This window comes from Rousettus aegyptiacus, unplaced genomic scaffold, assembly GCF_014176215.1.
Source record: "Rousettus aegyptiacus isolate mRouAeg1 unplaced genomic scaffold, mRouAeg1.p scaffold_m13_p_11, whole genome shotgun sequence".
Taxonomy (NCBI): Eukaryota; Metazoa; Chordata; class Mammalia; order Chiroptera; family Pteropodidae; genus Rousettus; species Rousettus aegyptiacus.
The window spans coordinates 33,190,229-33,204,102 of record NW_023416286.1 but is presented as its reverse complement, the minus strand read 5'-3'; the positions used below and the strand labels follow the sequence as shown (position 1 = coordinate 33,204,102).

The 13,874-nt window shown below is 35.6% G+C and overlaps 1 protein-coding gene across 2 annotated transcripts in view; it reads left to right on the top strand.

The window, feature by feature from the left end:
• NEIL3 (nei like DNA glycosylase 3) overlaps positions 1-12,946 on the top strand; it is a 41,454-nt gene extending 28,508 nt beyond the window's left edge. For both annotated transcript variants that reach the window (XM_016133425.2, XM_036228692.1), the window contains exons 7-10: positions 3,337-3,506; positions 4,976-5,399; positions 10,970-11,144; positions 12,494-12,946. In XM_016133425.2, coding sequence (XP_015988911.2) covers positions 3,337-3,506; positions 4,976-5,399; positions 10,970-11,144; positions 12,494-12,670 — 946 coding nt within the window. In that variant the 3' untranslated portion in view covers positions 12,671-12,946. The remainder of the gene's footprint in view (positions 1-3,336; positions 3,507-4,975; positions 5,400-10,969; positions 11,145-12,493) is intronic.
• Positions 12,947-13,874: the final 928 nt, after the last annotated feature.

Below are 13,874 nucleotides of genomic sequence, written 5' to 3'. Positions count from 1 at the left end.
TATAAGGGCAACATTTATTCTTTATACCTATATTTATAAAATATTTATTCAGTTCTGTATACCAGTAGGAGGAGACTTTTTAAAGAAAAGCCAGAGGGACATAATTGATTTTGATATGAAAAAGATCACTCTCACCAGCGTGGGGAGTTTTCACGTTGAATGGGTTGGGAAGCCATGGGAAATTTTTGAGCAGAGGGATGACATAAAGTGGCTTCTCTCTGTGTGGAAAAAAGTGACTTCAGTGCCACCAGAATGAAAGTGTGACATCAGGGCCCTCTCAACAGTATGCCCATGGTAAAATGATGGAGACTCGAAAGAGTGGGGGTGGTAAAAAACAGTTGAATTAAGGATATTTTTGAAGTTGAGATAGGATTAAACACTAAAACTTATACAATTTTGGGAGCCTTCTTTATGAAAACGAATAAAAATTATGAGTACAAAATTTAGTCCTAATGTGATTATTCAGAGATGAGAAATCACAAATAACAATTTTTAAATACCACAAACATCAGAAAAATAAGATAGTTAACTGTTTGACATGACTATGTAATGGCTTTCTTCCATATTTGACTGCATACTCCTGGTCTTATGCCCATCAACAATATTATTATATTTTGTATTATAGATAAATTAGAAAACTGTCTTCTAGCTTCACAGTTGGCTATCAATAACGGCACAGCCCTCACCTTCCCTACAGTATTTTTCTCAAGCACGACTCCTTGTCTGTAAGGAAGGCCTCAGAGTGCTGGCTCTTAAACTCCCCTGGGCACCAGGGTTCGCTGGGGGCTTGGTAAAACACGGATTGCTGGGCCTCACCCCAAAGTTTCTAAATCGAAAGTCCAGCAAAGGGCCTGAGAATCTGTATGTCTAACGAGTTCCCACGAGGTGCTGACATTACTAGCCTGAGGACCTTACTCTGAGAACCACCACCTTAGAGAACCCCAGCCTTTGGATCTCCTTCAGCCACCCCAATTTCCCACCCCTGTTCCTGGGTTGGTAGTGGGGTGGTACAAGTGTTTCAGAACCTTGCAGCTTGGGTCAGAATGTCCCTACACACTGAATGCAGCAGCATCTAGTTTAGATCCTCATCCTGGAAATTAAAGAGCGTCCTGCTACTCCTTGACATCCCCAGTTCACATTGTTCCTGGGCACTGAGCAGACGTCAGATTGTGCTGATGGCACATGGGCCTCGCCTAGCAAGAGCCCAGGACTGACCACAGACAGTGCTGTCAGCCTCCAGCGTGCGGCTGGAATACTGCTTCTGTTCTCCATGCTCCCACCCTCGTCGAGGAGAATGCACCAAGCCCTGCAAGCTTCCTAAGCTGCTGGGACATTTGCCTCTGCAGCAGAGTCCCCAGGATTTGCCGATTGGGTGTAGGTGTGAGAGTAAGAAGAGTCAAGGACGACTCATAGGTGTTTGGCCTGAATGCATGCACGGTGATGCCATTTACTGAAATGAGACAAATAAGCAGAGTTGCAGATTGGAAGGAATGAGGATGATGAATTTCATTTGTACTGGTTTCTGTGGCTGCCATAGCAAAGTGCCACAAACGTGATAGCTTAAACAACAGAATTTTAATCTCTCATAGTTCAGGATGGCAGAAGCTCAGTATCAGTTTCATTGGGCCAAAGTCAAGGTGCAGGCAGGGCTGTGCTCCCTCGGCACATCTAGGGGAGAATCCATTCCTTGCCTTTTGTAGCCTCTGGTGGCTGCCAGTGTTCCTTCGTCTGTGGCTGCATCACTCCAGTCTTTGCCTCTGCAGTTACATTGCTTTCTCTTTTTGTGTCTATCAAATCTCTCTCTGTCTCTCTCTTACAAGGATATTTGTGTTTGGATAATAGGATCGGCTAGATAATCCAGGATCTCCTATCAAGAGCATTGATTACATCTCCAAAGATTCTTTTTCTTTGTAAAGTAACATTTACAGGTTCCTGGTATTGTGACCTGATATCTTTGAGAGGCCATTGTTCAGCCTATACTATAGGCATCTCGTTTTGAAATTTTCTTGCTATACATCCAAGTGGAGGTTGGAAAGAATTTATTTGTAGGTGATTGAGAAATGGAGCAGTAAAGAAAAAATGTTTTCAAAGCTTCTGTATGTAACAATAAATATCATGTTATATATAGTTAGTGAAATTTATAGAAGATGAAAATGATGAAAAGTTGGAGCACATTGGAAATCTGAAGGTTATTTAAAGTGTATTTACTTCATTGTGACTAAGAGCATCATGCTTTTCAAAGTAAGTTAGAGGGCGAGGAATAGGTCAAGTAAACAGGCTATAGTAGCTCTGGGGGATCCTCACGAATAAGAAATACCGGATGCTATTAAAAGTCAAGGTAAATAAAGATACAAGAACCATAATGAGATATGTCTTATCTTCAGATTTTCTTATGCTATTTATTATTTTACCAGACAAGCCTGAATTTTAAAACTGGTGTAATTACATGTAAGGAGCAAAATGTTGCAGAAGGCAAGGCTATCTTTGAAAATCAAAGAACTCATGTTCTGAAATGTAAAGTACTTGGCCTTTAAAAAAAGAATTTTTTAAATATTAATTATTGGAATCATGAAAAGAATCCATGACACTGTCATGGTTGCTTAACCACGGGATGTGTTTTATAGACTTAGCTGTGTATTAAATGGTAGGACTACCCCAGAGCTTATAAAAGCATTTTGTGTAACAATAAGTACTTAGTAAATAATTCCAAGTAGAGAATCATGATTTTCATTTGTGGCCAAAAATCAGGGCTGGTTTTATTGTTTTCTCAGTAACCTGTTAATTGGATATTTAACATGAAACATTTTTCCCTGAAGAGAAATAACATGGGGATAGTTACCCTTGTCATCAGTATAGATTAACTAATTGATATAGTACATAGTAAATACTGCTGAAAAATTCTGAAGGCATGAAGTAAATGTAAAACTTTATTCATTTTACTTTAAGTGCTCTAATATCTGCATAACTCTTTCTCCACCCTAATTTGGTTGAATAAAAATATTTTAGTTTTGCTTTGGAAAGAGTACCACTTAGTTAAAACCTTATTTAAGAAATGCTTCCTAGTGGTTTTGTCAAGTATTTTAAATGGTTTTTAAAACACGTACACGAACTCCGACTGAATAAAATATTTTATTTGATATTTCTGTCTTTGACACCAACCAGCAGGGCCCAAATGAAAACTTTTTATTCTGAGATAGTTAGAACTTGTAAACAATAATAAATATATAGCATTGGGGTAAATTAAGAGTTCTGTAATAGTTTCTAAAATACCCAAAATGTATAAAAACAAGGCAAAAATAACAGCATGAATGATTATTTTTAAAAATTCTTTTATAGGAAGCTGCCAACCAGAAACACTACAGTCAGCTGGACATCTAGCAGCGGGGATCATCTTGTGGATGAAGTGGCTCGGAGATGTGAAGAACAGTGGACATGTTTGGTCTGTACACTGATAAACAGACCTTCTTCTAAGGCATGTGATGCTTGCCTGACTGCAAGGCCTAAAGGTAAGACCGAATTTGGATTTTGAGGTCATTTCATTTTTAAAGAGGTTCAGTTATACCCAGTCAGGTGTGTATCCTGTTGTATCTGGGTATTTCATAACTAGGGGAAATGCTTCGTTTCTGAAAGGTTTAAAAAGAATTGCCAGCCTTTGCATGTAAACCATGCTAATACTCTGTTGAGAGGGAGGGAAAACATGCTTGTGCTAAAAGAGTATGTGCCTTTGTATCTCAAAAAACTGAGATGATAACATCTGTTCTCTACTGTTTCTGATGAATTATTCAATAAAGCTTTGTTTTATGCAGATTTCAGCAACTTTTGAGTTTGTTATTCAGTCCAAGTGTCTCATAAATTGAAAGGGAGGATTTCTATAAGAATATCTTTGCAGGTGGAATAGAAAAATGCTGAATTTTTTCTCTTCTTTATCCTTCCTACCCCTTGTTATTAAAATCTTTACCCAGACAATTGTACTGATTTCATTGAAATCTTTCAAAATAACTCTCTATAGCTCACAATTTCATGGGTTCAGAAAATGTAAAACCTCAGAGGAAACCTGTGATTAAGAACCATCTCATTGATGCAGCTTCTATTGTGTTCTCAAAGTGTTATTTCTTTCTTCAATTAGAGATGAGAAAGTTCATTCTTGACTTATAGACCCGTACATTGTGTTGACTGTCGTATCGCGTTTTGTTCTCCGGGCCAGAGAATCTGGCATCGCCCCTTGCACAGCTTTGCTGGTTGAAGGAACCGCTTCTCCTCTTTCAATCCCTCCCTCTCCAGTGTCATTCAACAGAGAGCCCTCAGAAAACCAGTCTTAGGTTTCCACATTTATTTCAACTTTCTGAAATGCCTTTACACATCTCACTATTTGCTTGTGTTTTTTTTTTGTTGTTTGTTTGTTTGTTTTTTCTGAGTATGATAGACATATATCTTAACTACAGTTTGGAATATATTACAGTACAGATTCCAAAGTTCTAGGATGCGTTGCTGAAACATTTTTAATAAATGTCAAGTCTTTGTAATTCATCTTTTCTTATTTGTAATAAGCCTTCCATTTTGTCTTGTCAGAGAAACATTCCTGACAATCTAGATGTAGGCCTCTAATGTTGATCGAAAGCTTTTTGAGATTTTACCCCTCAATTATCACTTCCTTAACACTTTGCCTAATAGTAACAAAAGTGATGGCTGAATATTCTTTAAATGCGTAAACATAATGTAAAGCAAATATAAATCTTTGTTAAACCCAACTCTGAGTCTCTATAAGATGTTGAAATTTTGTACTTTATATAATACTTCATGTCTTGACCAGAAGATTGTTAATTCTGAATTGCCCAGGCCAACTTTGTATTATTAGTTCTCTATGGTAGTTCACTGTAATAGTGAACTAAATATTTTAATCAAATAATATGTTTCAAATAGTTGGTATTATAGAAATTTATAGGAATGCTATAGAATTACTTCTTTCTCCTTCCAGATTCAACACTAGAGAATGCAGAAAGTTCTATCGCCTGTAACAACTTAGTGAAGTATCCTTGTAATAGCTTTGGAAAACCAAGTACAGAAATAAAGATCAACAGGAAAGCTGCATTTGGAACTACAACTCTCGTCTTGACCGATTTTAGCAATAAATCTATTACTTTGAAAAGAAAAACAAAACAAAACCAGACACCAAATGGAGAATTTCAGAACTCTTCTCCCACTAACCTTCATTTTAGTGATACACTGCACCCCTCAGAGGAGAGAGCAAACAACATGGCTCAACTGTCTAACACAGTAAACCTATCATCACCCATGGTCTGTTCTCAGTCTAAATTATGTAGTTCAGCATATAAAAAACTGAAAACAACCCATTACTCATCACCAGGACTCGAAAGTTGCAATCCAGGACTCTCTAACAGGTACGATGCTTCTAACCTTGATCTTTAAGGTATTCACATTACATTTTAAGAAGACACAAAAGTTATCCATGGCTAAAGAAGTTGGGTTGGTCATGGTCAAGTAAGTCAAACCCTGAGAGATGGTTATAGTCATGTGCTTTCCTTGCCTTCTTCAGCTTGTAATATAAGACAAGAAGAGAGAATGAAAAGCAGAATCTCCTACATCTGTAAAAAGTTATTTTTTTCTGACTGTAACCATATACATGCTCAATACAGAATATTTGGAAAGTATAAAGAAAAATGTTTAAATCCCCCATAATCTTACCAGTTATCAATCACCACTGTTAGCCTTTTTCTTAAATTTCTTTCACGCGAAAGATAGTTCATCTAAAAAGGAGACTATCATTTATAACAGTTTACTAAGTGTTTCTATTCTAAAGAGAGGGATTCGAGATTCTTTAGTGGTATTTCTGTTAAAGAAAGTGGCTGTATATCAAATAGCCATCTGGGATCGTGTTCTGTGTTTGAACCAAAACAGCCTAAAGAACATGTGTGGTACATTTTTATCTGAAATTAAAGAGCCATACTTTCACTTAATAATTACTACCCAACCAGATATATTTTATGAGACTACCAATAACACGTCCAGGGGAAAACCCTAATTGACGACACCAGAGATACAGAAGGTTAATAACAATGTCACCCCTTGTTCCTTAATGATTATTAGCAGCTCCCAAAACTGTCCACACTCCCTTCTCTCCTTGTCTAGGCCCTTTATCTGAGCCTCCTAACTATGCCTCCATCAGAGAGAGACATCTCTCCACAATTTTCTTTTTGAGCTGTTGGTTTTCTTTTTTCCTTCAGAAAGGAGGTACTGTATATCCAGGATTTTTAAGTGAAGTGAAGATTATTTAAGTGGAGTGAAGATAAAGAGTCTTCTTCTCATGTGTCTTGTCTTGCCAATGGGAGACAAGCAGGGGGTTACTGTGGGTGGGATCTAAAGTAATCTCAGAGGGATTCTAATTGCCAGCTTCTCTTCTGATTAGCTCTGCCTTTGCTGACGCAAAGAGTCTTTGTTCAGGTAGTGAGATGAGGGACTGCTTGTTGTATGCTCCCAGACCAACCTCTGGGAATCCTTAAAGTTTATTTCATAACAAATGATCAATAGATGCTTTTTTCTCAAGTTTCCTATCCCAACTTTAAATAACTGCTTTCAATTTTTTTTCATACTACTTCCAAATGATATTCTTTTGAATTAAATTATGAGGACCAAACTTTGACTGGATCAGTATATTACCTTTTTACTCTAACCCTAATTAATGTCTCATGATAAAATTTCATGATCGAGCTAGTTAAGAGTGTCTGAGTTGGGAGGCTATCCTGTAAGAAAATCATTTTCGAACAGCCTTCTCTGTTCTCTAGCTTAAGTGGAAAGAAGTAGATGTGATCATTTGAAAATATTGCAACATTTACTGTACCCATATTTTTATTTCCTTAGTGCTTTATAGAAAATCTCAGACAATTTAACTAATGAATTAAGAATTTAAAAAAACATTAATATAACCTTAAATTTAAATGATTTCTTCATAAGCCATTAGTAATAGGGTCATATGATTAATCCCAGCACACGGCATTACTTAGAAACACTGCAGCATGTGTATGTGTGGAATATAAAAACCCAAGAACTGAGACTAAAATCAGTCAAGATCAGCTAGCTAAATAAATGTCAAGTGGTGAAATACATTTACCCAGCAGCCCTTCTGCACCCAGCTACTTTACTAGGAATAAAGTGCAAATTACTGTCATTTATTTCATTTTTCTCCTTGTCTGGCAGCTATAGTGTTCATCTTGTGGACAAGATGCCACGCAGAAGCTCACAACATAATATGATTAAAACAGGTGGTCCACTCAGAATTTATAGCCAGTTAGTTTTTTCTTTAATAATTATATGGTAATTAATTTGCCTTTTATTCTCTTAATTACCGATCTCATCACCACATGTCGATAAGGCATATTTTCAGATTGGTCTTTAGATATCCTTGAATTTTATTCAGCTACTAGATTATAAATTAGATGGTTGAACCAGTTCTTAAGAAGTTAAGAATAACTGCTAAATACAGTTTTAAGTCTTTGTTCCACTCGTTGTAGATAGAGAGCAAAACACAGAGATACTTTTTTCAAAGAATATGTGTCTTTCAGGTTAAACTTTTTCCTGAGCTGTTGCAAGGCTCATCATGTAGGTGAGTGAAACAGAACTAGCAGAATCACTAATATTTTCTCATATCTGCTGCCATCAGGGTTCCCATAGTTCCTCCTCTAATAAGCATGAAGCACTGACACCTTAGGCATGCTTCTGGGTCACCTTTTAGATCTGTCAGTGCCCAAGGATTTCAGAACTACCTGGGACCATCCATGACAGGTCATTTAACCTCTGTTTGTTTTAATCCTTCAAATACCACTGAACTATAAAATTTATATTCAATGAGACATTCATTCAAAAAAATTTTAGACAGTGTAAAATAAGTTAAACTGTGATAAACTGATCACAGAAAAATAACATCTATTTTGAAATTACACACCTGTGCTTGGCAATGTCCTTCTTGATCATAGTTTTTGTCTGATCTCTATTCAATGTTATTTGTTTATTAACTAATGAGTATTTATTGAGAAGCCATTGGGCGTCAGGTATTTCTCTGGATTCTAATGACCTCTACCTCAGCAAACTACAGCCAACAGAACTAAATCCAGACTGCCACGTGTTTTTGTAAGTTTTATTGGAACACATCCCATTCCCGTTGGTTTACATTTTTTCTATGGCTGCTTTTCGTGCTACAACAGCAGAGTTGACTAGTTGCAACAGAGACCATCATAGCTGTAAACCTAAAATATGTTATCTGAAAAGATTTGCTGACCCCTGAACTATTATATTAATAGGCTATGTATAACCCAGTATTAATATTTAAAATGGTGATTCTAATTATCAAAGCAAGTTAAACTATTATGTATGCCAAGTTTACCTAAAGAAATGCTCTGCTACGATTTAGAAAAATTTTAAATAATGATTGAAACAAAGAGGAACCAAGATGTCCTCAATTAATTAGAACATTAATTATCTTGGATAATGTTTTCTATCATAAAATTAAGATTAGCTGTGCATATTTAGAGCTAATGTTATCACAGGTGGCATCAGTATCTTTGTTATATTAACTGTGCTTTGCAATTTAGTGTGCGTATAAATTATCTGGGAATCTTGTTAACATGCAATTCTAATTCTGCCAGGGATCTGGAGTAGGGGCAGGTGATCTGTGTTTCTAAGGAGTTTCTACCTGATGTTGGTACTTCCTGTCAGGGGACATTCTGAGTCCAGAGATAAAACAGCATATGGCTGTTTTTCACTTTATACCAAGGAAGAGGTGGAATGGAAGACAGAAGAGAGAAACCAGTAGAAGACACTGGGGCCTCTCCTTTTCTCCTTAAGCCTACCTTCCGCTGTGTCACCTTCCCAGAGAGCTTTACTAATAAGAGAATCTAAACCTCTCCCTGGATACGTGGAACCGGGAGGTTTCTAGGTTGAAGCCAATGGATTAGAAAATGTTTAATTGTTATCACAGACAGCCACATTCAAAATAATATATATAACTACCTTTGCCTGTGTCCATCCTTTTAATGAGAGCAACATTTTGTTCCTTTCTGTTAATATTCTTAACCTTTTTTCTCCTTTAAAAAAATTTTGAAAGCACTGTTTATGACCTACTTGCTCCGATCGTAAAATCTCTTGATTTCTCTACAACCATCCATATATTTAGCTTCCTTTGAAATTAAAGTTTTAATATTGCCTTTTTTGGAGGCGGTGGGAGAGTTGGCGAAATGGAGAGGAGTTGTGGAAAAGAATAGGCTTGTAACCTCTCAGCTTTTCTATTTCAAGTTGGTATTACCTGTGATTCTAAAATATGAGCCACCATCCCCACCTTGAAAAACTTACCAACAAAACAGTTACCAGCAAAATATTTCACAGTAATGATTTCCTTAGCAATGTCTACAGCTGCTTTCATCTTACGAATGCCTGCTGCAGTTTTAGAAACTCCCCTCAGAATGTGAGTCCATCCCAAACATTAGAATGTTTGAGTCCATTTAAAGCAATATATTTAAACATCTCTTTTATAAATGAGTTTAAACGAATTTTATACAAGTAAAAGATCACTTATGTCAATTACATCTCAATAAAACTGAATAGGGAGAAAGACTTCTGAACATTTTAATTAGATATGGTGCCTTCAAGCAGCATTATAGGAACAAGTATGTGAAAAATGTACAGACAATCCTGGACTTACAATGGTTTGACTTATAATTTTTCAACTTTATGATGGTGAAGAGGTACGTATAATTACATGAGATAGTCAACACTTTATTACAAACTAGGCTTTGTGCCAGGTGATTTTGCCCAACTGTAGGTTAATGTAAGTGTTCTGAGGACATTTAAGGTAGACTAGGCTAAGCTATAATGTTCTGTAAGTTAGGTGTGTTAAATGCATTTTTGACTCAGAATATTTTTAATTTATGGTGGCTTATCAGGACATAACCCATCATCAGTCGAAGAACACCTAATTTAGGAAGCAAATAAAGGAGAACTACATTTGATTTATAAGTATTTTTAAAAATTACTTAAGAATAATATTTTGTTTTTTGGAAATTAAAATAATACAAAGAGTGAATCTTTTTATCATTAAAAAGTTACAAAGCAGGGCCATTAAGGAGAAGGACTTCTGGTTTTAATATGAGCTCTTTTCATCTAGTTTATTAAAAAGACTAACTCTTATAAAAGTATCATTAAAAATATGCAAAATATTTTTAAAAATCAAAAATAATCATGAAGCCCCTTTTTAAAGAGAAAATCCTCTCATGCAGCAGCAGCAGAAGGCCAGCTTCTAGCATTTGTGCACTGTGCACAGGAGTAACCTGCAGGTACTCTTGATCTTAATCGTGGGGGGGAATAAAGCTTCCCTACTAGCTTTCCAAAATGCACATTTCTACTCAGCCAGGCAGCTCATTCTTGCTGAAATAGGATTGCAACTGTTATAATGGCCTTGATCAAAGAAAAAATTCACAAATTGTTTTTAAAGTAGACAGTAGAAAGAGTGATCTCTTTGGCCTAGTCAGAGCCATTGATGGGAGTTGGCTTACCATGAGAAAATATTTAGAGAAGACTGTGACTCTAGTTACTTTGCAGGGTGAAAGGGGACAGCTGGACTTGAAGCATATTTTAGAGGAAATAAACGTGGCCACACTGTAATGTTGGGTAAGAGAAGAATCTAGTATCACAAATGAAAACTAAGAAAAATGGATATATTAGATGCACAATTCCTCTGGTATTCTTAGAAATTGTATGTACTTTTGGTACATAGGTTACTTTGGAAGTAAATTAGAATTACCACAAAAAAAAAAACAAGATTTAAAAAGACTTAGCAGTTTGTGTAATTACCTAAAGTTGACAATTTCTTTGTACAAGTGGGATTCTAGCATGGGGTTGAGGAGCTGTGAATGATCCCTTTAGCACTATTATGCTTTAGTTATTTTATAACCTGTCATTACAGTGAACTTCAAATTAATATGACAGATGGTACTTGTACATTAACTGCTCATAGCCCTCGCTGCAGTAAACACAACCGTCTCTGCGTTCTCCGAGTTGTGAGGAAGGATGGCGAAAACAAGGGCAGGCTGTTTTACGCTTGTCCTCTACCTAGAGAAAAACAATGTGGATTTTTTGAAGTAAGTGTAAGATTTACCAAGCTTACTATAGTATAATTGAATGCTTCAGTTATTAAGATGCAATAAATAGCAATCCTTTTTCCAGTTTTACCTTTAAATTTTAAATAGCCATATTGACATTCGGTCTAAAGCCTAAATGTTGAATAAATTAAAATTCAATGAGGTTTATCAAAAACAATTAATCAAATATTAGCTGTTAGATTAGTAGAGTGTATCATATTTGTAACCACAGTGTAGAAGTGTTGCCCTTGGTTTATAGAAAGGTAAGAAAGGTAGTGAGTAATTTTCCCAGACAGCTAGATAGTTGATGATAAAAATTTGCACTTCCAAATGTCAGAGCTACATCAAAACCTTCTGCTTAAGCACTGGATAGAGGTAAATGAAAAAAATAATTCTCATGCCTTGGATTTACAATAAACTTAGTGAATCCTACTCATCAGTTGACTCAACAAAAGATATGGCACGGTAACAATGTAGATATAGATAAATCCTCACATATTTTTAATCTGAGAGTTTGACCCTGAAAATGAATGTGAACTAGGAGCCAAGAATCTGCATTCTTCAGAGTGTGAGGACTGGGCTATGATGAGTGTGCTCCTAATGTTAAAGATGCATATTTTCCCAACTGCTTCATCTGGTGCAACATTGCAAAAAAAAAAAAAATATCTGTTTCAGTGCTGGTGCAAAATTTTATGGTTGGGCTTATAGGGAGAGAAAATCCTGTCTTCAACAAGGTATCTCTCTAGGGAATTTCCCAGGAAAAATGTGATAATGATTTTAGATGTTAACTCCAGCACAAGATGTGCCTCCATCCTACTAAACTTACAGATTGTCTCCTTAAGAAACTTTTATAGATGTAATGGAGAAGATATTAGCAATATTAATAATAGCATAACCTGCTTTAGACCTCTCTTGTGACCAAAATTAATAAGAATAAGAACAATACAGTGGGATCTGCCTAAATTAGTTCAAATAATTCTGTATCGAATTATTTAAGAAAAATTAGAGACTAAAGAGGTTTAGTATTAGAATCGAGGACAAATCTTGACTCATAAATTTTTAACTAAAACAAATCTATAGCAGAAACATTGGTGTTTGTTTTACAGCAAGGCAAAGGGGAACTCAGAATTACCGCAATTTTCTGTGTGATTCAAGCAAAATTGTAAGAGACGCTTATACGATATAAGTTTTTTTGAGGGCAACAACTGATGACTTTTGTCCGTTTTACAATGTCAGATTAATTGTAGCAATGAAGACAACATGGCACTAATCAGATGCACCCGAGTTTAGCCTGCTCCTCATCCTAACTTCCATCTAAACTTTATACTCTTTCTGTTTTTCCCCCATAGTGGGCAGATTTGTCCTTCCCATTCTGCAACCATGGCAAACGCTCCATCATGAGAACAGTGTTGAAGATTGGACCTAATAATGGAAAGAATTTTTTTGTGTGTGCTCTTGGTAAGGACAAACAGTGCAATTTTTTTCAGTGGGCAGAAAATGGGCCAGGAATAAACATTATTCCATGATGCTAATATTTCCTCTTTCTGTAGAATATCTGGCCTTTAATTCCTTCAAACTACTGTTATTTAGTCCCCTTTTGTTTAAGAGAAAAGTTGCAGAATATCTATTGCAACATTTGAGAAATTATTTTTTTATGTGTGCCATCTTTCCATTCTATGAGCATGTATTTTTTACCTTGATGAATGCTACATATTTCATCAAATGTACAGTGTTTTCTGTTTAGTATATATATATATATTTAATGCATTTATTAATGACAATAAAGTATTTTTTGTATGTTTTTGGTCTCCTAACTTTTTGGGGGAAGCAATGATTTTTTTTTTTTTAAGAGGGGAATATGCAGTACAATAAAATAAGAAGGTATTCCCTCAAATGAATATTTTTTCAGGTATTGCTACTACTCATAATATGTGATTAAAGGTACTTTTTGTTTTCTTAAATAAAATTTAAGAAATGAGATTTTTATGGAAAAAGAATGCTTTTTTAATTCTGTTCAACAAACATCAAGTTTCTCTTAGATGCTAGAGACATGCCAACACTTGTATAACTTCACATGCATTTTCATGGAAAGCTATGGGAATTCAGAAAAGAAAAGTAACATTTAAGAACAGAAGTTGTCTGGATATCTTTAAAAGAGACGTAGATTTAATATTTTTCTGATCTTGATTTTAGTATCAATTAATGTTTAAAAATAATTTCAAAAGCTTAATAATGTACTACTTTTTAAATTTTAGTTTTATATTAACTCTTCTTTTTTTTGAGTTTAGTTCAGGCAACTGTATGATTATTTCCCCAAAGAAAAAAAAAACCTCAATCTTAAGGTATTTTTGTGTATTTATAGAAAATTCCATTCAGAGCTGGTTCAATCTATTGAATAAAAAGCACAGAGGATAGCTTGAACCCTTTTCCAATTCTATCACTGATTTTTCTATGCAGAGCTCTAGACATTAACAGCATATTAGGTTACCAGCAAATACTGAGCATATTTTGTAGTCTAAAATGTGTTTGAGCTCTACACTGAAGAGACAGAATTACAATCGAGCTAAGATCAGTGATCTTAACCCAAAAATTTCAATAGGGCAGTCGCTCTTGGACAGATCAGGAACTGGACTGGACCATGAACAATCATAGTGACCGGACGTGAAGTTCATGGTGTGAATTCAGAAGGAAATTGCAAGTTAATTGTGTCACAAGGAGGGGAAAGACCTA